General features: G+C 40.7%; 1 protein-coding gene across 1 annotated transcript in view; it reads left to right on the top strand.

Annotated features, from left to right (window-relative positions):
• The window catches only part of COLGALT2 (collagen beta(1-O)galactosyltransferase 2), a 113,606-nt gene that overhangs the window by 40,762 nt on the left and 44,914 nt on the right, over positions 1-27,930 (top strand). The window contains exon 2 of the mRNA XM_068986301.1: positions 27,601-27,711. Within this exon, the coding sequence (XP_068842402.1) occupies positions 27,601-27,711 (111 nt within the window). The remainder of the gene's footprint in view (positions 1-27,600; positions 27,712-27,930) is intronic.

Genomic DNA, 27,930 nt, shown 5'->3' with positions numbered 1-27,930 from the left:
AAGAGACTCTTTAGTTCCTCTTTGCTTTCTGCCATAAGGGTGGTGTCATCTTTATATCCGAGGTTATTGATATTTCTCCCGGCAGTCTTGATTCCAGCTTATGCTTCATCCAACCCAACATTTCTCATGATGTACTCTGCATTTAAGTTAAATAAGGAGGGTGACAATATACAGCCTTGACATACTCCTTTCCCAATTTGGAACCAGTCTGTTGTTCCATGTCCAGTTCTAACTGTTGCTTCCTGACCTACATACAGATTTCTCAAGAGACAGGTCAGGTGGTCTGGTATTCCCATCTCTTTCAGAATTTTCCACAGTTTGTTGTGATCCACACAGTCAAAGGCTTTGGTATAGTCAATAAAGCAGAAGTAGATGTTTTTCTAGAACCGTCTTGCTTTCTCGATGATTCAACAGATGTAGCAATTTGATCTCTGGTTCCTCAGAGAAGGCAATGGCACCCCACTCCAGTACTCTTGCCTGGAGAATCCCATGGATGGAGTAGCCTGGTAGGCTGCAGTCCATGGGGTCGCTAGGAGTCAGACAGGACTGAGTGACTTCACTTTCACTTTTCACTTTCATGCATTGGAGAAGGAAATGGCAACCTACTCCAGTGTTCTTGCCTGGCGAATCCCAGGGACCAGGGAGCCTGGTGGGCTGCAGTCCATGGAGTCGCTAAGAGTCGGACACGACTGAGCAACTTCACTTTCACTTTCACTTTCCTCTGCCTGAACTAAAGCATAGTATATGGCTTTCCAGGTGGCGCTAGTGGTAAAGAAACCATCTGGGAATGCAGGAGACATAAGAGATGAGGGGTCAATCCTTGGGTCAGGAAGATCTTCTGGAGGAGAAAATGGCAACCCCCTCCAGTATTTTTGCCTAGAGAATCCCATGGACAGAGGAGCCTGGCAGGCTGTGGTCCATAGGGTTGAACAGAGTTGTATGTGATTGAAGCCACTTAGCATAGCAGAGCAATAACATTTAGTTTGGGATGTGATGTGACTGCAGATAGATCATTCTAAGGTCCTTGTGTTGGTTTGCAGAGAGTGAAAGTGTTGCTCAATTAAGAGTTTGTTAAGTTGGATACATGTATTCCAATGATAACTAATAACCAATGGAGGAGAAATTAATGAAATAAGAGGAAAATATCTCATCCTAAAATAAGTCAGGAGAGGAAAAATAGAAAAAAACCACCTACTGTAGCTGCAGAATCGATATTCTTCCTCAGGCACACATGGGATGGTTACAAAAATTAAACCCAATATAGACTAAAAGCAAGCCTCAAAACATTTAACAGAATGGTATTACACAGACACCCTTGTATTGGGCATTCTCAGATTATAGCACAACTAGACAGATATCAACAAAAAGATAAGTCAAAAATTGCCATGTGTTTTGAAAGTAAAAATCACAATTATAAATAACTCAAAGGTCAAGGAAGAAATAATAATGACAATCTGGAAGACATTTAAGGTTGAATATTACTAAATAAGCCAAGTAGTGAAATTTAGTCACTAGGGGCAAAAATAGAATAAACCCTACAAGAAATGAAGGAACAAAGCAATACAAATTAGATAGAAATTAATAAGATAAAAACTGAAGATACAGTGAAAAAAAGAACCAATAAATCCAATATACAATTATCCTCTGGGAGACAGTGACGGACAGGAAAGCCTGGTGTGCTGCATTCTATGGGGCTGCAAAGAGTTGCACCTGACTGAGCCACTAAGAAACAACAAAAAGAATTTTTAAAATCAATAAAATCTGATAAGACTGATCATGAAAACAGTATAAGAAGTGAAAAAGAGGATATATAAATAATACTAAAACTAATGGTAAGAACAAAGGTACAAAATACTGCAAGTTTATACTAACAAGTATGAGAAATTAGGTAAAATATTAAAAGTTCTTAGGAACAATGCAGCAATCTGATTCACAAAGAAAGAAAAATCCTCTATGTTTGTATACCATTAAAGAAATTTAATTAGTAACTTTAAAATGTTTCTGCAAAGAAACCATTAAGCCTGGGAGATTCTTCAAGATTAGTTCTACCAGCAATTTAATGAACAGATAATTCCAACATTCTGTATACTCTTTGAGTTACTAGATAAACAGCAAGTACTTTCCAGCTTGTTTTATGAAGTCATAACTGAATACCAAAACCTTAGAAGGGCAATACAGACAGGGAAGATACTGGCAGATCTTACCATGTTCACAGATGTAAAAATTCTAGGCAAAGCACTAGCAAACTGAATCCAGCAATGTCAAAGAGATATTTTTGTCATGTCTAAGTTGGGTTTACACCAAGAATGGAGAATTATTTCAACACAAGAAAAATCTGTAAATGTATTTTATCATAATATACTAATGGAGAAAAGCTATATGTTCATTTCAATAGATGCAGAAAACACTTTATGATATTTCACCATCTAGGAAGGCAAGAAAAATTTCTCAACCCAGTGAATGCTACCCATAAACCAAAATAAAGCAACAAGAAAAACCAAACACCAAAGCCGACTGTCACAACCATGATATTTAATGTTGAAATGCTAAAGCATTTCCTTTCAAATTAGAAATGAGACAAAGGTACCAGTATCAGCACCACTTTAATTTAGCATTATTCTGGAGATTCTGACCTCAGTAATATGAGTAGAAGAAGAAATAAAAGGCTAAGGATTAAAAAGGAAGAAATAAACATCATTCCGAGATGATATGACTGCATAGAAAACCCAATAGAATTTTCAGGTAAGTTAAGAGAACTTATAGAAAAATTTAGCAAAGTCCACATACAAAAGTCAACTGAATTATATGTACCACCAACTAATGGAAAATCTACTTAAGAAAAGATATTATTTATAACAGCAACCAAAAATGTAAGATACAGAGGAACAAATCTAACAAAAATAGGTAACAAAAAACACTTTTATAACGAAATTCTAAAGCTTTATTAAAGAACGCCAAAAAAGACCTAAATAAAAGTGGAGCAAGAGATGTTTGTACATAGGAAAACTTCAGTAAGGATATTCTCTACAAGCTGATCTATATAGATTTAATGCAATTCCTTCTGGTGAAAATCCCAAGAGGATTTTCTCATCAGCCTTGTCTGCTTAGTCTCTCAGTCATGCCCAGCTCTTTGAGACCCCCATGAACTGTAGCCTGCCAGGTTCCTCTGTCCATGGGTATTTTCCAGGCAAGAATACTAGAGTGTGTTGCCAGGGGATATTTCCAGCCCCAGGATGGAACCCAGGTCTCCCGTGTTGCAGGCAGATTCTTTACCAGCTGAACTTGAGAAGCTGATTATAAAATTTATCTGAAATCACAAAGGATACCAAGAAGACATATGTCATTCCTAAAGCAGAAGAACTAGTTGAGGTGAGGGTGGCCTTTTATAAATCAAAAAACAATTAAAAATAATGGGAAATTATTTTTACAATGGACAGAGTTATAGTATTGAGAATAAAAAAAATAATTCCTATAAATAAGAATAATCAAAGAACCCACTACAAATTAGGGCGAAAAATATGAACAGGTATTCACAAAATAGAAGTATGAATGATCTTAAGTATATGAAACATAATACTACCTGATCAGTATAAAGAAAATGTAGATACATGCCACAATTAAATATCATTCCTTACCTGCCAGGTTAGTCAAAATTTTAAAGCCTGACAATACCAAATATTGCTGGGTGTGTAACAGGAGCTTACATATACTGCTGAGGGGAGGAGTGTGGATTCGTGCAACTACTTAGAAAACAATATGGCATTTCCTCATTGGGAGGAAATGTGAACATAAATGTAAATAAAAGTGAACATTCTCAGACCTCTGACCCAGCAATTCCACTCCTAAACACACTATTGTTCATGCGTATCAGAGGATACATATTACAAAGGTCATATAGCACATGGTTCTAACAGCAAAAATCTGGAAACATCCTTGTGCATTGACAGTCAGATCACTGAGTTACAGCACTAACAATTAATTAATTAGGGGTATAAACATCAACATGCATGAATTTTAAAGTCAATGATAAAGCCATACAAAACACACATAGTGTGTGTTTCTATAAAGTTAAAAAATAGTCCAAACTAAAGTATTCTTTGTTTAGGATTACACACATTTGTGGTAAAGCTATTAATACAAAGATAATAAAGAAAAGCAAGAGAATTAACAACCAAAAATTCAGACTAAAGATTACTGGTTGAGATGTAGGGAGAGTGACTAGGAAAGGCATATAGGGTACTTCAAAGGTATTGACAATGCTTCTTAATACCCCTTAAGCAAGGAAGGGGGCACATGGGCACATGGGCACATTTACTACTCTTTTAAGCATATGTTATATTCACTTCTGTGTGATGTAATTTGCAATAAGAAATGTGACAGTCATTTCTTAGCTTCATATAATGCTGTCCAATGAAACTTTATTTTAAATTCATCTTCGTAACACGTCTATTAATTCTACAGAAAACAGAGATATAAATGTATTTACTTGAAATTCCACATGAAGTTGGCTGAAGCCAGATCCAAGTCTCTTGTTCTATAGAAATATTCCTGCAGTTCACCGTCTCCATGCCATGAATTCATTTTTTCATGTACTTGCTTGTTCATCCATTCATTAACTGAATATGTGTTGTCTCCCTTCATGACTCAGGCACTGATTATTAAAATTCTTTCAAGAAGATTATCTGAGTGCTAGTGGCCTCTGAGTGCATATTCACCTTAATATATATATGTTTCAGGTATATAGCAGTAAAGCTCAAGATGTGTGTATACTACAAAGTGATCGCTACCACCACCATTTGCCCATTTAGCTCACCCCCCAATGCCCTTCACCTATGATAACTGCTGATCTGAACTCTATATCTGTGAATTTCTTTGTTTATTTCATTTTTAAGATTCCATATATGAGTGAAATCACATGGTCTTTTTCTTTCTCCACTGAACTTGTTTCACCTAGTCATATATCTTCAAGGTCCAACCATGTTGGACAGATGGCAGGATTCCATTCTTTTATATAGCTGAGTAGTATGCCATTGTATATATATAACATATCTTCATCTGTTCTCCCATCGATGGACCCTCAGGTCGCATCTGTACCTTGACTATTGTAAATAATGCTGCAGTGAACATAGGGGTGCATATAGCTTTTCAAATTAATGTTTTTGTGCTCTTTGGATAAGTAACCAGAAGCAGAATAGCTGGATCATATGGTAATTATATTATTAATTTTTTGAGTTTTCCATAGTAGCTGCACCAATTTATATTCCCATCAACAGTATGAGAGTTCCCTTTTCTTCACATCTGCTCCAAATTTGTTTCTTGTTTTTTCGATAACAGCTATTCTGACAAGTGTGAGGTAATGTCTTGTGGTTTTCATTTGCATTTCCTTAACAATTTGTGATAATGAATATCTTTTTATGTGCCTGTTGGACATCTGTATATATATATTAAAAAAAAAAAAGTCTGTCCAGATTCTCTGCCCATTTTTTATTGGACTGTTTGTTTTTTTGTTGTTGTTGTCTAGTTGTATGAGTTCTTTACATATTTTGAATATTAACCACCTGTCAGATAAATGATTTGCAAATATCTTCTCCTAGTAGGTCCCTTTTCATTTTGATGATGGTTACCTTGGCAATGCAGAAGTTTTTACATTTGATGTGGTTTCATTTATTTTTGCTTTTGCTTCCCTTGCCTTTGGAGTCAAATCCACAAAATCATCGCTAAGACTGATGTGGGTTTTTTTTTTTTTCTTTTTTGCGGTCTGTAACACAGCAAAATTTATGGGATGTAGCAAAAGAAATTCTAAGAGGAATTTTCATAGCAATACATGCTTACCTCAAGAAGCAAAAACAATTTCAAATAAACAGTCTAACTCTATACCCAAAGAAATTAGAAAAAGGAGAACAAATGAAGTTCAAAAGTAGTAGAGGGAAGGAAATAATAAAGATCCGAGTGGAAATTATCAAAATAGAAAATTAAAAAGCAATAGAAAAGATCAAAGAAACTAAGCTGGCTCTTTGCAGGGATAAGCAAAATCAACAAACCTACAGCCAGACTCACCATGAAAAAAAGAACTCAAAATCAATATGAAAGAGATGTTTCAAGAGATACCACAAAAGGATCATAACAAACTACTATGGACAATCACATGCCAACAAATTAGACAACCTAGAAGCAATGGATAAATTCCTAGAAACATACACTCTTCCAAGACTGAATCATGAAGATACAGAAAATCTGAATTGATGATTACTAGTAAGGAGATTTGGAGAAGGCAATGGCACCCCACTCCAGTACTCTTGCCTGGAAAATCCCATGGGCGGAGGAGCCTGGTGGGCTGCAGTCCATGGGGTCGCTGGGAGTTGGACACGACTGAACGACTTCTTTTTCATTTTTCACTTTGATGCATTGGAGAAGGAAATGGCACCCCACTCCAGTGTTCTTGCCTGAAGAATCCCAGGGATGGGGGAGCCTGGTGGGCTGCCGTCTATGGGGTTGCACAGAGTCGGACACGACTGAAGTGACTTAGCAGCAGCAGCAGCAGCAGCAGCAGTAAGGAGATTGAAGCAATAATCAAAAATCTCCCAACAAACAGAAGCCCAGGTTCAGATGGCTTCGCTGGCGTATTTTGGCTAGATCATGTCTTTCAACCTGCATGTATTTGCTTTCTTCAGGATCTCAGATAGATGCTGTGTGTCCTAACCCATCCTCCAGTTTCTCTCCACAGGTATTCTCACTTTTGAGAGAGCTAGAGTCTTCTCCAATTAACATCCTTTTCTCTGTTTAAAAAACACTGGTGCCCTGAGGTTTCAGGGCAGATAAGCAGCACATCAGCTGAGAGGTCCTGGCCTCCAGGCAGGCTAGTCTTTGATCACAAGGTGAAGGATTCAGTGAGCCTGCAGGAAAGTCAAAACATTTATTTTTGTCTAAGGAGAGAGAACTTGGCAGAAAATATCCTTCCTTTCTCAGAGCTCCAGAGTCTGTGGTTTGAGCTCAGTCTCCTTATTGTATCTTTATAGTTTTCTTTCCACTTGCCTCATTGGTCTTGATTTTGGGGATTTTTTTTACTGAATATTGAAACCCAGTCACTCTCTATACCTATAAATCACTATATCATTAGATGGACTTAGCTTCTAGTGGCTTCTAAACATTACCATCATAAATTTTCTGCATTCTGTTCCTCAGGTAGGTTTTCTTTCCTTTCCCTGAAGGGCTCACATATGTCTTTCATAGGCCAGCACTGTATTAGGAATTGAAATGTCCAGCTAGTTAGGACAGGGCTGCAAAGAATACTCTGAGATTTAAAATATTAATAAAATAAACCTAACAATAGTTTCATTAGATGGCAGATAGCTAAATGAGCAAAACACGTATACATGTATTGTAGTTGGGATTGAAGATTAAGGACAAGAAATAAGAGTAAAAATTAATAAAAGGGCTATACTTTTTAAAGAAAAAAATGCAAGAATCATAAAGATGTTAAGGAAAGATGGCAAATTAGAAAGCCCCATAAAAGTACAGTTAAGAGTATAATGAAAACAGTGCACTTAAATGCATTCAGGTAACTTGTTGTTGTTTTTTAGTCACTCAGTCGAGTCCAACTCTTGACCACCCCATGGACTGCAGCATGCCAGACTTCCCTGTCCTTCACAGCTCCTGGAGCTTGTTTAAACTCCATTGATATGGTGATGCCATGCAACCATCTCATCCTGTCGTCCCCTTCTCGTCCCGCCCTCAACCTTTCCCAGCATCAGGATCTTTTCTAATGAGTCGGCTCTTCGAATCAGGTGGCCAAAGTATTGGAGCTTCAGCTTCAGCATCAGTCCTTCCAATGAGTATTCAGAATTTATTTCCTTTAGGATTGACTGGTTTGATCTCCTCACAGTCCAAAGGGACTCTCAAGAGTCTTCTCCAACATCACAGTTCAAAAGCATCAATTCTTTGGTGTCCAGCCATCTTTATGTTCCAACTCACATCCACACATGACTACTGGAAAAACCATAGCTTTGACTATACTGACCTTTATCAGCAAAGTTAATGTCTCTGCTTTTTAAATATGCTGTCTACATTTGTCATAGCTTTTCTTCCAAGGAGCAAGCATCCTTTAATTTCATGGCTGTGGTCACCATTTGCAGTGATTTTGGAGCCCAAGAAAATAAACTATGTCACTATTTCCATTGTTTCTCCATCTATTTGCCATGAAGTGATGGGACCAGATACAATGATCTTAGTTTTTTGAATGTTGAGTTTTAAGCCAGCTTTTTCAGTCTCCTTTTTTACCTTCATCAAGAGGCTCTTTAGTTCTTCTTCACTTTCTGCCATAAGGGTGGTGTCATCTGCATATCTGAGGTTGTTGATATTTCTCCCGGCAATCTTGATTCCAGCTTGTACTTCATCCAGACTGGCATTTCTCATGATGTACTCTGCATAGAAGTTAAATGAGTAGAGTGACAATATACATCCTTGATGTACTCCTTTCCCGATTTGGAACCAGTCCATTGTTCCATGTCCAGTTCTAACTATTGCTTCTTGACCTGCATACAGATTTCTCAGGAAGCTGGTGTGTGTATGTGTGTGTGTTTTAAATTCTTTTCTTTTGTTTATTTATTTATTTTGGTTTGACTATTTATGGGCTTCCCTGGTGGCTCAGATGGTAAAGAATCTTCCTGGAACACAGGAGACCTGTGTTCGATCCTTGGGTTGGGAAGATCCCCAGGAGAAGGGAATGGCAGTTTACTCCAGTATTCTTGCCTGGAGAATCCCCATGGATAGAGGAGCCAGCTGAACTACAGTCCATGGGGTCGCAAAGGGTCGGGCATGACTTAGTGACTAAACAACAATGATAAATAAGTAAACTGAGGTATTAACAGCAACGCAACTGTGAGGAAAATCCAAAGGGTTTCTTTAGAGAAACAAACCCCAAAAGTCAAACCAAATAAATAAATAAGTGAAAGTGTTAGTTGCTCAGTCATGTCCAACTCTGTGTGACCCCATGGACTGTAGCCCTCCAGGCTCCTCCGTCCATGGGATTCTCCAGGCAAGAATACTACAGTGTGTTGCCGTTCCTTTCTCCAAGGGATCTTTCCAATTCAGGAATCGAACCCAGGTCTCCTGAGTTGCAGGCAGATTCTTTACCATCTGAACCACCAAGGAAGCCCATAAATAGAGAAACCAAAATAAATAAATAAACAAAAGAATAAAAGGAAAAAAAACCCTACACACCAGCGGGCAGCATGGCAGTGATACACAAAGCTTTGAACACTTGCTCAACATGCTCCCCCTAGGCTCAGGGTGCTCACATTCTGAAGAGGATGCTTGGGGATTTCTCCTGCCCTTCTCTCCACTCCTTCCACTTCCTCACTAGAACAAGTCAATACTTCTTTTTCTGAGTTCATTGTGTTCTGTTTTGTTAAGGTTTTAAGATTTTTTTTTCATCTCTCTTCAGACATAACTATATATATTTGAAATTGTTCATTATAGAGTTGAGGTCCAAAAATTGTTTTCACAAATAAATTAGATTTCTTTAAGATTCTTTGGATATTTGGAAGGTTCCCCCCGCTCCCCACTGAATCAGAACCAAATGCCTTTTACTGGATTACAGTTTATATTTCTTTTATTGATGAGCTACTTATAATTACAATGTCTTGCTGTGTAAGTTTGGAAATTTTACATATTCAAAAATATCACTGTTGAAGGTATGTATCAGTACTATTATTTCTCTCTATTAGGCTTCTTTCTGTTCGGTTTACTCTTTCGGCATGGTGTTTCATAGTTTTTATAACAATACAGATGAAACAATGGCATATAGATAGTACATAATTTAGAATTATGTACTTCAGAATTAAATAGCTGAAGGATTCCAGAAGCCACTTCAATCAATACACAGCCTACTGTATGGGATGGGATCTGTCTGTGGATAGTATAGTCAGATATACTTGACTTTATTTCCTATTTTTTAAAACCTGAACAAATATAAAATTCTTTATTTTATGCCAGGTATTTTGTTATTCCTACCCCTGAGATGTTACCACAAGAAAATCTCTTCATCCATTGCTTTTGAAAATTCACTTTTTAACTTCCAGGTTAATTAGACTTGAATCCTGGGTTCATCATTTATTAGCTTGTGACTTTTCTCATCCATAAAGTGGGGAGAATATGTTTCCTAGAATGCTGTGAGAATTAAATGAAAAAATACATGTGCTTCATTTTACCACATCCTCATCTTGAATGCTGCCTTGCACCTAAAGGCTGCTGTTATGTCTTTGTACAAATAGTAGTCCAGAAAAAAATGTGGTTCTTCTCAGGCTATGCTCTGATCCTCTGCTGAGGAAACTAGGGTCAGCGAGTTCAAATCTGGCTCCAGTGATGCCTAAGTCTTTCTCTATCAACTATGTAGGAATGAAAGTTTCACCAGTGACAGTGAGGTAATTTACAGAAACACTGAAATGAAAAATTGGTCAGAAGATTCTGGGGGAAGTGAACTTGAACACTGGACCTTGTTGGCTCCCTTTCCATGATGCCTCCAAGAGGACATGGCACCAACTAAAGACTGAAGCTTGCCTTAGACCTGCCCTGACCCGAGGCTGGGGAAGGAAGGCCAGTGAGAGCTACTGTTGGGCTCCCTGGCCCTGGGGAAGCCATCACACCCTCTTTTAGGTCGAGAGGGAAGCTGCAGCTTTCTCCCTGGATTGACTGGATCTGAACTCTGTTTATGACAGTGGGTGCCAAGTGCTTTTGCTGGTTTTGTAATTTGGTTTAAGGAACACACCCTAATGAAAGCCGGGAAGAATGACTCACCTGTTGCCATATTTACCATGACCACAATTCCACTTGCTTGAACTCTGCCCTGGTTAAATGTCTCCAGGGACTGCCTTCAAAGCAATGGATGACATTCCCGCACTTCCTCCTGGACAGGCTATTGGGCTCCTTCAGAGCCTTTCACAGCCCAGTACCAAATAGCACGTGACTCCAACCTGTTTCCAGGGCCCGCTTGAGAGTGAGACTTTGCAGATAAGGATAATGAAAGCAGACCGGAAGTGCTCCTAAAGACATTTCCCCAGTCTTGTCTGATTGTGTGATTCATTTTTCCAGGCAAAGTGTCCACAGTTTACATGTTTAGTGATTAAAACTGAGGGTGAGGACAGGGTGAGGATTGCAGCCAGTTATTCAGTGAGCATCACTTTACTCAGTGCCGATGGCACGTGCTGTCGCGGGCTTGCTGATATAAGGATGGGCAAAGACAGACACATCTCTGTATAGACCAGACATGAGAAATACATTAATACCATAGAAATACACATAAAATTGCAACTCTGATAAGCACTAGAAAGAAGAGGTATATGGTACCAAATGAACTCACAACCCAGGGATCTGACCCATGTGGATAAGTCAGGGAAGGCCTTGGAAGCCTAAAATCTGGGATTTTTATCCTGCTTTCCAAAGTCACCAGATGAAATTTGGGGCAGGCTTTTAAAAAGCTTGTGTCCCATGATGAATTAGACAAACTCTCTGCTTTAACTTAACTCAATGTAAAGAAGAAGAGAAAAGTAACTGCATTAATGGTGTGTTACAAAAAATATGAGAGGGTGCTTTGTGAAATGACACCAGAAAACCAATTCACAATGAAAGGCATTATTTTTCAGGGAAATATAAAGTCAAGAACTAGTCTGACTAAATCAGTAACCCTTATTTTAAAACTTCACTATTTGTCAAAATTTACCTCCCAAACCTGTGGCGTTATGGTTGGCTTCCAGGCTCATTCTGAATAATCTTCACAGAACCAATAGTTCTGGTGCTTTATAAGCTACTCCATGGCCCAGAAAACTGGAGAAGGTTTCCTTGTGCATTTTAAGGAACTAGAAAGACTCAGCTACCAAGATGGGAAACAACAAAACAAAATGGCAATCCACTCCAGTACTATTGCCTGGAAAATCCCATGGACAGAGGAGCCTGGTAGGCTACAGTCCATGGGGTCGCAAAGAGTCAGACACGACTGAGTGACTTCACTTCACTTAGGGACACAGACCAAAACTGAATATAAATCCACAATTTCTAATCTAGAATTCTGAACATGAAAAAGCTCTGAAACCTGTTTTTTTTGTTTGTTTGTTTGTTTTTCTTTTTTAATTCATTTGGTGGGGCTAGCCAGTGCTATCCAAACTCCACTCCCTTTGTCTGACTCTCATCCATTCGGGGCACACTGATGACTATGGGGTGCAGTTCCCTTGTCCCATGGGACAGCTCAAGAGTCTTGGTTCCCAGAACCCCCCTGAGACATGGAGCCAAGGTCACCCTCCATAGGACATCACTGGCATCCTTCTCTTTCTACTCACACTTAGAAAGTCCATCTGTTTTTCCTAGGAACACTTCCTAATCTATCATCCTCACCCCTTGTCTGGAGGTCCACTGCTGGAGAATCCATCCCAAGACAGAAAATCTGACCTCAGTTTCTTTGCAGCCATTCTTGACCCGACACTATTTCTAGAATTTATTTATCTGACTTAGTTTTGCGTTCTTATGTTTGGCTGCTAAATATTAATGTGTTTGATTACAGGGTACTTCTCCAGACTCCACTGGGATTATTACATAACATTTACAGTATATGCATCAGATTACCTTCCTCAAGTCTAATAAAATATAAATTGCAAACACATTTCACCCAAAGGGTTTTAGGTAAGGGATTATGTAGCTATATAAAATACTAACAAATCAAATCCAATGCTATATTAAAGGAATAATAAACCGTAACCAATTAAAGTTTAAAAAAAAAGTTTGTTTCTCCTTAAATCCAGTGTCTCCATTCATAAGAAAGGCAAAGATCCTTAAGCCTCTCCATTAGAGAGAAGATAAACAAGTTAGCATAAAGCTTTGAGACGCATTAAAGAAATCAATCATTGTTAAGTGTCACTTGCTCTTCAAGGCTTTATTCAAAATTATGAGCACTTGGTTGGATATGTTTGTTCCTAAGACCTGAAGATAAGCGGTACAGTGACCCCTGGGGGCTCTAAAATGATGTAAATGTTCCATGGCTGCAGCCATTTGACTAATCACATGATGTCTATTGATATATCTAGTACTTTGAAGACAAAGCTACAATATACCCTCTACCTTTTGTAAAATATTTCCTTCTGTTTTAAACTTCACTCCACGTACAATTTCAAAATAAGACTTAGGTGGGGACAGACAATCATCTGAGTCCTATTGTCTGACTTTGGCTCTCTTAAGCTTTTGAGACTTGGGGCATGGTATGTCCCTTCCTGAACCTGATTTTCCTGATCTGTAAAATGGGTTCTAGTTCAGGGCCTGGGTGGTAGTGAGCACTCAGCTGAGGTAGGCCCCTTCCCTGCAGAAGTGTAAGGAGTAATAAAGGTAGCAGGGACTCACTGAGGCCCCATGTATTTGTGTTACAAAGCCATATGGATCCTGGAAATGTTAGGAGCACAGAGTGTTCCTCCCCTCTGACAGTAGTTTTCCATAAAAGAGATTGGAAAAAATACCATCAGAATAGCCTCCTGTTTGCCTCTGACACCAGAAATAAGAGTCAAATAACTTGAAACGCCTCAAAAACGTGTCTTGGTACTCTCCAGTTTGCATGAGTGAATATAGATTATGAACGTGGATCCAACACCTGCCAAACTGTAGTCCCTGCCTCTTGCCCCCTCCCGCCCCCTGGAAAGAAACCCCAGCTAAGCAATGTGGGGAGGCCAGACTCACAACTTTGCAAAGCAGGTAAATTCAAGGCAAACATTTCCTCTCTCTCTCCTGAGCTGGCCGGGTATGTTATTACTGGAACCAAGACAACAGGTATTGGGTAATAGCAATGGACTGGGCAGAAAGTTTTCATCAGCAGGAGCCAAGTTATTCTAGGTGACTCTGTGGGAAACAAACAGCCTTGAAGTCAATTGGCAAATCAGATACTTTCTGTCTGTTCATGTTTCTAGCCTAACTGTTTCAATAAGGAAAAAGGTTGAAAGCCTTTGAAAAAATCAAAATGGTTAATGTGAGTTTCATATTATTCTATTTGCTGCTTCTTTTGCTTGCATGATAGACATGGTAGACATGCAGATACAGAAACGGGGCTTTTATTTTGTCACCAATTTATGTGAACGCTTATTCATTCTTTTAGTCATTCAACAAGCACATCTAACTGTTTATTTATTATGCAGAAGGCAGATTTTGAGTGAGAAAATTTGTACATGTGGTCTAAGAAGTATAAATGAATTTATGAAGAAAATGGGTCGGAATGTTAGAAATCACTCCTTTCCAGAAAACCCAGCATGTGTGGCAGCCATCCTGCGCATGAAAATGGAAGAAAGTGAACCAGCACTTTGTATGTATTTTCAGCATTTCCTTTGAGGAATTCAAAGAATAGATTCTTGCTAAAGGCAATACCTGTCACAATCAAGCAAAATATATTAGTTCAGATCATTATTCATCAGCTTATCTTTTCCAGCAGGGCAAGATGCTGAGGACCCAGAAGAGTGGGACACACATCTTCACTGCTTCCTACGCTTATCCCCTTCCCGAGGGACAGCTGTGTCATCCCTAACCTTCAGCAGCCATCTCACTCCTTTGATCTGTAACTCCTAGACCAAAATTACAAACATATCATATTGTTTCATACCTCTCTGCCTCCACGTGTACTGTCCCTCCATCTGGAATGTTCTGTCTACTTTCCACCTCCCTCTAGATAACTGCTGATTCTTCAAATCCCTGTTCAGGCTTCCCATCCTTTGCCTCCTCCCACAGCTTACCAGCCACTTTCTCCTCTCTGGCACTTGAAGACTTTGCCATCCATCCACTGCTGCAGATGTCACGCCCAATTACAGTTATTTATTTGTACATATCATCCCTGATTTATGTTGGGATTACTTCCCAGTAAACTTACTGTAAATTGCAAATATTGGAAGTTGAAAATGCAGTTAATACACTGAACCTACCATTGTGGCTGAGCCTAGCCTACCTTCAACATGCTCAGAACACCTACATAAACCTACAGTTGGACAAAATCTTCTAACACAAAGCCTACTTGATAATAAAATTTTGAAAGCTTCCCTCGTAGCTCAGTCGGTAAAGAATCTGCCTGCAACACAGGAGCTGCTGCTGCTGCCAAGTCGTTTCAGTCGTGTCCGACTCTGTGCGACCCCATAGACGGCAGCCCACCAGGCTCCTCTGTCCCTGGGATTCTCCAGGCAAGAACACTGGAGTGGGTTGCCATTTCCTTCTCCAATGCATGAAAGTGAAAAGTGAAAGTGAAGTCGCTCAGTCGTGTCCGACTAGTAGCAACCCCATGGACTGCAGCCTACCAGGCTCCTCCGTCCATGGGATTTTCCAGGCAAGAGTACTGGAGTGGGGTGCCATTGCAACACAGGAGACTCGGGTTCAATTCCTGGGTCGGGAAGATCCCCTGTAGAAGGAAATGGCAACTCACTCCGGTATGCTTGCCTGGAGAATCCCATGGACAGAAAATCCTAGCAGGCTATAGTCCATGGGGTCGCAAAGTGTCAGACGCGACTTAGTGACTAAACCACCACCACCATTGTAACTTATTGAATGCTCTACTGAAAGTGAAAAGCAGAATGGCTATCTCTACAGAATGGCTGTCAGTGTGTCAGTTGTTTACCTTCCTGATCCCATGGCTTATTGGGAGCTGCAGCTACCACCCCGCCCATAATCACTAGAGAGTATTTTACAGCTTATCACCAACCCAGGAAGAGATCAACACACGAAAAGATACTCAACACAGCTCATTATTAGAGAAATGAAGTTCAAAACTACAATGAGGTATCACCTCGCACCAGTCAGAATGGCCCTCATCAGAAAAATCTACAAACAATAAATGCTGGAGAGGGTGTGGAGCAAAGGGATCCCTCTTGCATTGTTGGAATGTAAATTGGTATAGCCAGTGTAGAGAACAGTATGGAGGTTCTTTAAAAAAACTAAAAATTGAGAATTTGAAGTGTGGTTTCTACGGAATGGGAAATGCTTTAGCACCATCCTAAAGTTGCACCATTGTTCAGTCAGAAACCATCTGCGCACCTCTGGTTTTCACTAAACTGTCTTGTTTTCCAGCACGTGCTGTGTTGTTGGCACAGAGGAGGTGCTTAAGAGATACATAGGTGTCTGTTGCACCGAGAGCACTATACAGGTGTTTTTACATTCCTTATTAGAAGTTTAATGGGAAACCAATCAGTCAACAAATATTTGTTGTGCACCTACTACGTGCCAGGCCTCTCTGAAATGCTAGGCATAGAGCAGTGACTGGAACAAATGACCTGCCGTCACGGTACTTAAAATCTTCGTCTCAAATTGATGGTCGTGGGCTCAGCTAAAAATTCTATTGCTAGGGAAAAAGAGGAAAAACTGAAAAAAAAAAACCAAAACTGATACTGAGACAATTACACACTGTTCTTTCCTTTTCTCTGTGTTTAAATGGGCATGTGACTGATAGGCCCACATGCGGTCTCATTGATAAAATGGCTCATTATGTCGACCTGGCAAACAAAGAGTAAAATCACAGTGATCCGTGAGGCTGACCAAATTGCCCAAATGGCATTCTGTTTTCTCACCGGCACCTATCTTCTCAAAGCTGTGAGACCACCAGATTCCAGACCTCCAGCTACGTGACCACAGGACTCAACTACAGGCTAAAAATGAACCATCCCTTCAGAGAATTTTTCATTGGTGGGGTATAAGAAGGTCCCTGTCAGAAAGGGAGACTGCTAGTTCTCCTTAAGAGGCAGTCACCCTATCTTCCCCCTCTAATAACATTCCCTTTTCTTGCCTGACTGCCCGGCTCACTCTCTTTTTCTCTGCACTTGCCTTACAGTGACTTTTTTGATTGCTAAAAAATAGTAGACTGTGGTAATTCTGGTTTCTTTAACTTAAATGCCAATGTTGCATTTTATCATGCATCGTAAGAGCCTGTTGAATATGCTGTCTTATTTCTTATTTGGAGCTTCCCTGTTGCCTCAGATGATTAAGAATCTGCCTACAATGCCAGAGACCCAGGTTCAGTCCTCTGGGTTGGGAAGATTCCCTGGAAACGGGAATGGCAACCCACTCCAATATTCTTGCCTAGAGAATCTCATGGACAGAGGAGCCTGGCAGACTATGGTCCATGAGGTTACAAAGAGTTGGACAAGACTGAACAACCACCACTTTCACTTTCTTATTTGACTGTGTGTGTGTGTGTGTGTGTGTGTGTGTGTGTGTGTGTTGGGATGGTTAGGGAGAGGCCAGATTTCAAAATAAGTTATTGAAAACTCCCAATAACCCACTGATAGGTATGAACAGCAGGTGTAATTATTCCATTTTACAGGTGGAAAAATTAGAGCTCAAATAAATTCATAAAGATGAGAGAGCTAATTGGCAGAAGAGCCATGTCTTCTGACTTGATACTTTTATATTTGGTTAAGGATGTGGTTAGTTATATAATCTGGCAAGTAACTCTGGCTCACTGGGTGGCTGCAATATTTACTGTTGTTTTTAACTGCAGTTGTCTCTAGAAATGAATCAGAGTAAACCTTTCCGTACAGAACACGACCCCTTCTTTTAGCATCCTCGTGATCCTCCACTCAAATGCCCACCTTTCCTTTACATGTTTTGCCCAGATCAGCCAGTGTGCCTCTTCTCACGGAGACTGGATCCTGATGCTGAGCTCTCCCATCGTGCTTCGCTGAGCCCACCCAGTCCTTGGGCTGTGGCTTTCTCTGTGGTCACCCTGGAACCCCCAGGGCTGAGGACCGACAGTTTACATCGACAGCCTCTCCTCGCTCGTTGGCTGAGAGCTGGCCCTCCTTGCAGGCTGGTAACTGCGCCATCTTCTTGGGTTGCATCTGTTCCTGTCATTTACAGTCAGGACATTCATATAGCAGCGTAAAGGGTCTCTATTTGTTGCACTGGAACAGAAAACTGAGGGTTTCAGAAATTAAGAAACATACTTATCCGTGATGAAGTGGAAGTGAAAAGAGAGCAAGCTTTGGGAGAGAGTCTCTAATCTCGGATTCCTCACCCTGTAAAATGAGGATAATAATACCTACCTTGAGAATTACAGTGAGAGTTAGAGATATAGAAAGGAAATGTCCAGCTTAGTGTCCAGAACAGAGTGGATTCTCCAAAAATGAGAGAGAATAAAATAAAATCTATTTTCTTCACTTTCCATAATAATCAAAATTTGGGCAACAATCCCAAGGGAAATGAAAATACATGTTCATACAAAAACTTGCACATGAAAGTTCACAGCTTTGTTGCTAATAGCTAAAAAGTAAAACAGCAAACCTCCATTAACTGGTCAATTAAACAAAGTGTGGTCTATCCATACAGTGAATACTGTTCAGCCATGAAAAGGAATGAAGTACTGATACATGCTACAACATGGATGGACTTTGAAAACATCACGCTAAAGAAAGAAGTCAGATACCAGGAGGCCACAGTTGAATGATTCCATTTCTATGCAATCTCCAGAAAATGCAAATCCATAGAGACAGAATGAGTGGTGACCAGGGGCTAGAGAGAGGGGATGATGAGAAGCGGCTGCTGATGGGTACAAGGCTTCTTTTGGGGTGATGAAAATGTTCTGAAATTAGATCATAGTGATGGTTGCATAGCTCTATGGGCACACTAAAAACCACTGCATTATATACTCTCAAAGGGTGATACTAGGTGTGTGAATTACAGCCCAATAAAGCTATTATTCACAAATAGGAGCAGGACTAAATATGCCTTAGTTGCTCTGGGAAGAGATGTTATAGATGGCGTTTGTGCAAGTATACCTGTGTGCTCACGATGTGTTTCACTGTTTTTTTCTTTTTTCTAATAGTGACTCTATTGCTATTAGACTGACTGAGAGAATTATTTAGACATTGCCCAACATGTGCATGTCAGTATTTCTTTGTCCCTGAAGATGCTTTCTGAGTATGAGGAAGCAGGACAGTGATACTACTGCTATCCTCCCAACCATACCTGAAATATTTAATTACTGAAATATGTGCCCTGAGCACGTGCAGATGGATGGGCAGTGGTATTAAAGGCTGAGATAATGTGGTCTTTGTGTTAGGTCCCTGGTTTCCACAGAGCGCCTGCCATGGTGGAATATTTTTATGACATTTCAGCCTAATAGGTCAAAACAGGCTTTTATCTCTAAACCTGAATATCTGGCTTTTCTTGGGAAAGTCTAGCATTTCTGGGCACACATTCTAGCATGGCAGCAATCGGAGGGTGTCTGCGTGTGTCTCTGCCTTACAGTTCTCCTGTCACACCGTCCCCTCAGTCCGGGCCCGTCTCACTCCTGCATGTAACCTGTGCTCAGCCTTTGTAAGCATTTGGGTTGGACTGGGGAACATCTTCCTGAAATTGTCCATTTATTCACTCATTAAACTGATGATTCGTGCCTGCTTTACCTGGTAAGCTCTATTAGGTGCTGGAATAGTCCTGTCCACAGGGAAGAGGGTCAGGTAACGGGGAAGGCAGGAGCAGCGCAAGAGCAGCTGCGATGTCGGGAGCATGGGCAGGGGATCAGCGAGCGGCTGCAGCTCTGGGGCGGGAGGTTCAGGGCTCCTGGAGAATGTGTCCCTGGATAGGATGGTGTCTTCTCTCTGGTATCAGAAATTTAGTTTTTGACCCACTGAAGAACATTTCACTAGTAACTCCATTTCTTCAGGGCATAGCCACAAATTAAGAAAACTTAATAGAATTGGAAAATCCAGCAAGGAAAAGAGGAAGTAAAGAGTAGGTGGAAAGGAGTGGGAAGAAGAATAAACAAAGGAGAAAGAAGAAAAAGAGGGAAAAGGGTACTTACATAAATGAGAGACATACTTATCTTGTCTCAGATGTTGCCACTGATGCTTTCATGAAATGCCAAGGTTTTTGGCTCCAAGGAAGATTGTGCCAAAGGGAACTTCGGCAAAGCTTAGGGGGAACTAATGCATCTTCCCATCTTTCTTGTTTTATTCCCTGTCATCCTTTCGTGTTGAGATGTTCCCATTGATTAATGTGCTTGATCAGACAGAGAATTCCTTCCAGTTTAACAGGTGGGCATCACTGTCTGTGGGTGTGTGTGGTGGGGTGTGTGAGCTGGTGTTGGGAGGGGTATCAAAAGGCCTGAAGGAAAAGTTCAGGCTCTAACCCCCACCATTTCTATGGCTTCAGCAAGACATAACCTCTCATCCTCAGCCTTCTCATCTCCGTGTGTGTGCGCGCTTAGTCGTTCAGTCATGTCCGACTCTTTGTGACCCCGTGGACTAAAGCCCACCAGGCTCTTCTGTCCATGGGGATTCTCCAGGCAAGAATACTGGAGTGGGTAGCATATCCCTTCTCCAGGGAAGCTTGCCAACCCAGGTATCGAACTGGGGTTTCCTACATTGCAGGTGAATTCTTTACCAGCTGAGCTACCAGGGAAGCCCTAACATGGAGAAATAAAAAGAATGTCTATCTTAGCTAATCATGAAGCTCAAAATGAGACATATGGGGGTGAGGGGTTCTTAACACCAAGAGAGGAAAATCTAGCTCACGATTGAAAGTATCAAGAAATGGTCTATTTGTAATATGTCTAATTAAGTTCATCTTGATTTTATTAAAATGATAGTGGGCTTTTGAATTCACCATTACCTGGTCAGTCTGCAAATTTAACCATGCCTCCTTCTTGCTCTTTAGGAGTGCAGTTGATTACTTGGTTGATTCCATTTCCAGAATTAGCATTTCTTTTTATATCACTCTTACACAATCTTTAGATGTAACGCCTATGATTGTTTCTGCGACTCAATGGTTCATACTAAGGAAGGACACCAAGGAAATAGAAACATTTATTTGTTGGTGAGGAGGGTTTCATGAGAAGTGAGTTTCCCTGATTTGTTAGTTCATTAGGAAGAATTGCTGCTAACTGATTTGGTAGGATCTAGGAGAAGACTTTTGTTGGAAGAAATTCCCAGGTTCCAGTTCATATCTGTACCCTGATATGAAACATAGTCACAGCTAGTCCGCCCAGCAGACAGAGTCTAGTTTTTCAAACAGCGCTACACAGTAGCCAGGAGGCAAGAATCCATGGTCGTATTTTGCCAAGTGGCCAAGCATGTCTCTTCCCACCTTGGCAGGACAGCAGCTGGTGAGCCTGTCCCTGAGAGCAGAGACAGAGGTGGTGGGACTTGATGACATGCCCTTTCTTGAAAATGAATTTCACTAGTTGCTTCTAAAAGTGAAATTTTATTTGTAGGTGGAGCTCTTTATTTTCTACACCAATGAGTCTTCCTTGCTGGATGAAAACATGAGGCAATTAAGAGGGAAATTCAGATTTTGAAGTCTCAAGTTGGAAAATTCATTTTTTGCCTGCTCGCTTAGTCATGGCATGAATGGTCCAGGTGGTGACTAACTTTGTTGTTCATTCCATCACAGCTCCCTTGAGTCTCTTGCAGGTTCCAAGACAGCGAAGATCAATCACTGCACAGCATTGCCTTCCTCTTGCCCCACTGACTGCAGGCCTGTTGCTCGGTAGCATTGGAAGTCTAGACTTTCTGGGGTGGCAGGAAAGCTAAGAACATTCCCTGAGGGTCAGTGCAGACGGAGGTGATCAGGAGAACTATGTCCTCAGTGTCTGTGTTCCACTTGCAGAGTGGTCCAGTCCTCATCTTTAATTTGGCTCCAATGGCCCCTCACTTAGTAATGTGAGTTTAGCTCTCACAACCTCAGTAGTTCTTATAAAAAGAAATGAGCCAGTTGCAATTATTTCAAATTGGCTACTTGTTTAGGAGCCAAGACTGAGGAATGAAAACTGACCTTCTAAAACAAGGAGGAAAGTCAGTGCGTTTAGACGTTGCCAAAGAAACTTCAGTTTTATTTTTGGCTGCAGCCAAATAGGAAGGCTAGGTCACTCTGAAGAGTTGTTTGTCTGCTGGTCTGCTGCAGAGGCTCTTGCTTTCCCCTGTAACAGTGACCATGCACCTGCTGGCCTAGGGACTTCATCAGCAAAGAAAATCCCTGTACGTGCTGTTGACTGAATTTTCAGTATGGGCGTGAGTACCAAATTGCTAAATCATGTCCAACTCTTTGTGACCCTTTGGGCTGTAGCCCGCCAGGCTCCTCTGTCCATGGGATTCTCCAGGCAAGAATACTGGAGTGCACTGCCATGCCCTCCTCTAGGGAATCTTCCTGACCCAGGGATCAAACCCATGTCTCTTACATTTCCTGCCTTGGCAGGTGAATTCTTTACCACTGAGCCACCTGGGAAGCCTGCAGTATGTGTTTACTGCTGTCCTAATCTGACTTTGAATCCAAGACTCATGGGCCTTTGCTGACACGCACAGGTAGGGAAGAGGAAGAGGCAAGAGGCACTAGAAGCAGAAGCAGAGAGGAAGCGGACATGCAGCTTGATGGTGAGACATGACTTAGACTCCCTCCTGAGGCCATAGGGATGTTGCCCCTGTATCTGCCAGCTCTTGCATTTCAGGTGCCACCAGCTCCAAAGAAAGCCAGCAAAGACTAATGGACAGAAAGGGGACCAACCATGAGCATCACAAGAGTATCAGGGCCATAATTCTCCTGAAGGTGGAGGAGGGAGACCTCTTAGTGGCTGGCAGGTTCCAGTACTCCTGAGACTCCAGGATGCTCTCCCATGAGGCCGTCAAAGAAAATTAATTACATGAGGATTGGCACAGCTCAAGAGCTGAGCTCTCCTTGCTATGTCATTGGGAGCCGGAGGGATGATTTAAGATGATTTAATGTGACTCTCTACTCTGGTTGGGAGAATTGAGGCCAAGGTTGAACAGGCTTAGCTTCCCAGGAGCCTGGTGTTCCAGCCAGTACCTGTTTGTGCTTCATAAACAGTGGTGCTCCAGTCTGATTGGTGAAATCACTAATCACTGTGTATCACTTTGTCGGTCACCTCTCCAGGTGTATCTTCACATCATTCCTTGCTTTCTTCAAGGAATCCTCTAGCGATGTCCGTTCTTGATCTCATTGGCAGCAGATGGCAGACTCATCTTCCCTGGGACTGGAAGGAGCTGTGGGTTTGAGAGAAAGCCTTGGCTTCTCCTGCACACTCTGTGTCCTTGATGGATAAATCCGTCCAGCTGCAGATTTTTGTGTGTCCTGCAGCTGGTGAAGCTGTAGGGCGGGTCAGGCACTGCGCTATTACATTTTCTACAGGGCTCTGAAAACAAAACCTTTAACTCAGGCCCCAAGTTTCCTCAGGGAGCTTGCATCTGGGCCTTTGCTCTGTCTCTCTCTCTCCAACCCTCTGAAGACACCAGGGCCTGCATGCTTTCATGATTATGTATTCAAACGGAAACACATTTTCATCAGAGGGATTAAAAAGCAGCAGTTAGAAGTGTCTGCCTGGATTTCTGTTTATTTGCCTTCACCAGGGGAGTGGAGGAGCAGGGCGGTGTTCTCGAGGGGGCGGACTGCAAGCCTTCCTCAGTGGCCTGGAGCCGGCCCCTCTGTTCTTCCTCTGGGACAAGGCAGGAGACTGGCCGTGTGCATCAAAGGCGGGTGTGGATGGACCTGCAACCACAGTGAGAGAACTTGCTCATTTCCTCAGAAGCCTGAGGACAAAGAGAATCTGAACAATTGGGGGAAGTAACTGTATAGGAAATATTTAAAACTTAATCAGGAGAGTGTTCAGTCTCTGCCTCTACTTTTAATTAGACACATCTATCTTTGCAGATTTCACGCAGCTAATTTCTCAGGATGCTTGGCAGTAGTGGATACTTAGGCAGAGTTTGGAGTTGTTTAGTCTGTACACCAGGAAAGTAAATTTCATACGATGAGACCTTTGTTAAAATAATTAGGAGGAAATGCATCAACGAGTAGGGAGGGTGAAGAGAACATCAGTCACACGTAATGCAGAAACAACAGTCACGGAAAGAAGTAGATGCTGTCTGAAGTTTCCTACACTGTAAGGCATTTGGGAATAATATGGAATTCCTAAAACTTTTGGCTCGCACTGCAGTCAAGATTTTGGGGGTTGGTTTTGTTTTAATGTACTCTTACGCATAAAGCTTTGAGTGAAGAAAAATGTGCATTAGCGGGTTCTCAGTTTCCGGACTTGCTCTACACGTGCTGCATACCATGAGACGAGTGGGTTGACAATCCTGGTGCCCTTCCCGGCTGTGATGCTGGCCGTTGTGCTGGGCCTTGGTGGCTGCAGCCGTGTGTGGCTGTGGATGTGGTTTTTGCTGATAGGCTGTACTTCTCGGCACAGCTGCAAGCTGGATGGGGTCCATGCCTCCCTCCCACGTTGCTTCCTGGCCCATTTTCCCACCTGCTTGTACTCCCCCACCTCTGTCCTAACATGCTCACCTTGTGTCCCCCAACGCTATCAGCGACACACGTCACCTCTCTTCCCTCCAGAAAATAGAATGTCCAGGTGGGTCTGTGGGTCTCTCCCTCCTACATCTTGTTTCAAAGAAAGGGGCTGGTTCTAATCTGATTTCCAGAAAAGATTTGAAAGTAGATTGAAACGGCCATTGGCATCACCTCCTGATCCTCTATTTTTTGAATTATGTTTTAAATAACGAGAGTTTTCATTCAGATATCCATTTTATGAAGTAAGATTTTCAAATATTAGTCATACCCCTCTTTCCTTCATTTTTCTGTACCTTGTGACATAAACTACATATCATCACGTTACTTGGTGTTTTACAGAAACTTATTCCGTGTGTAACATGGCCTTTCACTATGCTTTGCTTAACAGTTTTTTTTTTTTTTTCTCTCTTGAACATTATTTCTCTTAAAGATTTTTCATCCTTTCTTAGAGATTTCACTTGTTCCTTTTGGAGCAGCCGTGACCCCCAAAAGCTCAAGTAGGAAGAATAAAAACCGTTATAGATTGGGTTTAACAAAATTCTATGTACTGAATTGCTTTAAATGGAAGTGACCACTGTTCATATCTCTTCATTTCCTCTTGTCAAGGCCATGCTCCCAGGGAACCACCACTGCTGATAATGTCAATAGCTTTCCCTCCCCAGTAGGAACTGCTGAATTGCCAATAAAGTATAAATTGCCAATAAAGTATAAGTGAGAGTCTATTTTTACTCTCACTTAAGTGTCTCAGATACCTCTCTTTTCCCATGACTCACTCTTTCTGATTGTCCTCCATTTCTTCCTTCCTTCTCCCCTTCCATCCTGTCTTAATTTTATTCAGTGTGGTTTTAAAAAATCACAACTAGTGCTGAATGTTCACTAATGCTTCAGGAGTTTTGTAGCATATTCATTGAAAGAGAATTGTTCTGTAGTTGTGTCTTTATCAGGTTTAGGTATTACTGTTGCACTTGCATTATTAAAAGGACTTGGAACAAGCCACATAACTATGGAAGTAGCTAATGTGTCAAGATGGGCTTTCCAGACGGCTCAATGGTAAAGAATCCGCCTGCCAATGCAGGAGACGAAGGAGATGCGGGTTCTGTCCCTGAGTTGGGAAGACCCCCAGGAGGAAATGGCAACCTACTCCAGTATTCTTGCCTGGGAATCCCATGGACAGAGGAGCCTGGCAAGCTGCAGTCCATGGGTCGCAGAGTTGAACATGTCTGAGTGCACACATGCGCACATATACTCTTAAGATATCTGGTAGAATTTCCCTATGAAACCATCTGGGTCTAGTCTTTTCTTTTGTTTCTTTCTTTATTTCTTCCAAGAAAACTGTTCTCTTTGTTTTATGTTTCAACTGAAATCAGTTTTGCTAACATGCATCTTGCTAGGACATCTTCTATTATATCTAGTTTTCAAATTTATTTTTCATTGAGTTATATGAATTCATTGCATATGATTTTTAAAAAAATTATTTCATGTCAGTCATATTCCTTTCATCTTTGTCTTTTCTTATTTTTAATTTTTGTGTTGTCTGGGTTATATTAACTAGTGATTGTCTTTTGTTGATTTTTTACTTAAAAAAAGTAACATTTCTTTTGTTTATTAATTCTGCTTTTTCTCTGTTTTCTACCTCATGACTTTCTACTTTCATCTTTATGCCTGTTTGTTTTGTTGCTCTTTCTCTAGCCTTTGGAGTAGGAGTTTAACTCATTAATTTTTTATTGATTTAAGGATAAAAAACTGAATTTTCTCTGACCACTGCTTTAATTGTATCCCTCAGTTCTGATCTTTAGTGTTTTTATTATTTATCTTTAGAAGTTCTAAAGTTGATTTGTATTTCTTCTTTCACTTAGTAGTTGTTTAATAGAGAGTTTTTAATGGAATTTTGGAGGTTTTATTACTAATTTTTGATTTTATGAAGTGATCAGAGAATGCTGTAAATATTATTCCAATTTTGTAAAGCTTTCTTCATAGTGTAATTGTTGGTCAATTTTTGTGAATGTTTCATGTGCACTTGAGAAAAAAGTAGAATCTCTGTTATTGTGTTCCATAGATTCTTTACATATTTACTTTCTCCCCTTTGCACTTTCTTTAACTGAAAGTAGTATATTAACACCTCTTATTATTGGTGCTTGCTTTGCCTTTCTATACTTTTTGCTATATAGGGGTTGGCAAACCACAGCCTGTAGGCCTGTTGCCTACTTGCATAAACAAATCTTTACTGGAGCACAATAATGCTCATTCATTCTTGTGTTATGAATGACTGCTTCACTGCTACAATGACAGAGTTAAGTAGCTACAACAGAGAGTATATAGCCTACAAGCCTAAAATAGTCACTGTCTGGCTTTTAAAGAAAAGTTTGCCAACCCCTGTTCTATATATAGGTGTGTGGATATGCACATTTATTATATCGTTGATGTGAATGAGATTATTTAGCATTATTATTATAATTACAATTTTGCCTTGTTGTGTTTAATAATTTTGGCCTGAATTCTGCCTTATTTGATGTCAAGATTGCAACCCATGCTTTCCTTCTTTCTTTTCCAATTGGCTGGCATATCTGTTCATTTTGAGGTGTTCTGAATAACTTTGCTTTAGATGCACTCTATTATACATAGCACGTGTTTGCTTTGTGACAGTGAAAACATTTTTTGTTTAATAAATGACTTAAACTCCTTTTTAAGTGAATCAGTTTGTTAAACTTTCAAGATAGAGCAGAAACAAGTTTACATACATTGTAGACTTTTGAAGGTATTCTATTTTGTGTAAGTGATGGTAGAGTTATCCAAAATACATAGGTGAAGATACCTTGGACTTTGAATTTTATACTGAAAACTGCTATTGTGATTTCCCCCTCTGTGTGTGTTTGATTAAAGCAGCACTGATTAAAAATTCTGTGGGACTTGAAAATGGAACCGAATTATTGCTTAAATTGAGAGTTGCCCTTATGAAGTTAAAAGGTAGATACCTAAAAATCGGATGCCTAAAAATTAAAACAAATGGAAAACTTTCCAAGAATATTAGTCAACTAACCCATTCATTTTACATATATACTGTTTTTCAGATTGATTCTACTATTGGCCAAGTCCCGCTTAAGGGTCTAATGACACAGAGATGGTTGAAAGCCATATCTCTTGCTTCAGAAATTGATTGTCTAGATTGGAACACGAGGGAGTCATTTTCTCGTACACAGTGTCTAGAACTGGCTGTTCTCCTTTCAGTTTATCTGGAGTCTTTTGGCTTCCTTCCTCTGTCTTTGGCTGACATAGTAACTGAACTGTGTGGTGCTTTCTGTCATGCAGGGCCGCCACTGACCACAATGTGGATAATACAACAGAAATACTCAGGGAGTGGTTGAAAAATGTACAGCAAACCTATCACTACGTGGAGTGGAGGCCTATGGATGAACCTGAGTGAGTAGCAGAGAACATTCTGTGAACTCGTTGTTTACCCTTCCCCCCCTTAATCAGTTTTCCAGTCACTTAGGTTTCTAATCTTAGAGGCACATGTGATTTTTAGCGACCCCATGGACTGCAGCCTACCAGGCTCATCCGTCCATGGGATTTTCCAGGCAGGAGTACTGGAGTGGGGTGCCATTGCCTTCTCCACTGTATCTGATAGTAAGTTACAAA

Source organism: Capricornis sumatraensis, chromosome 14 (assembly GCF_032405125.1).
Source record: "Capricornis sumatraensis isolate serow.1 chromosome 14, serow.2, whole genome shotgun sequence".
Lineage (NCBI taxonomy): Eukaryota > Metazoa > Chordata > Mammalia > Artiodactyla > Bovidae > Capricornis > Capricornis sumatraensis.
This window is presented reverse-complemented; position numbering and strand designations above follow the sequence as displayed.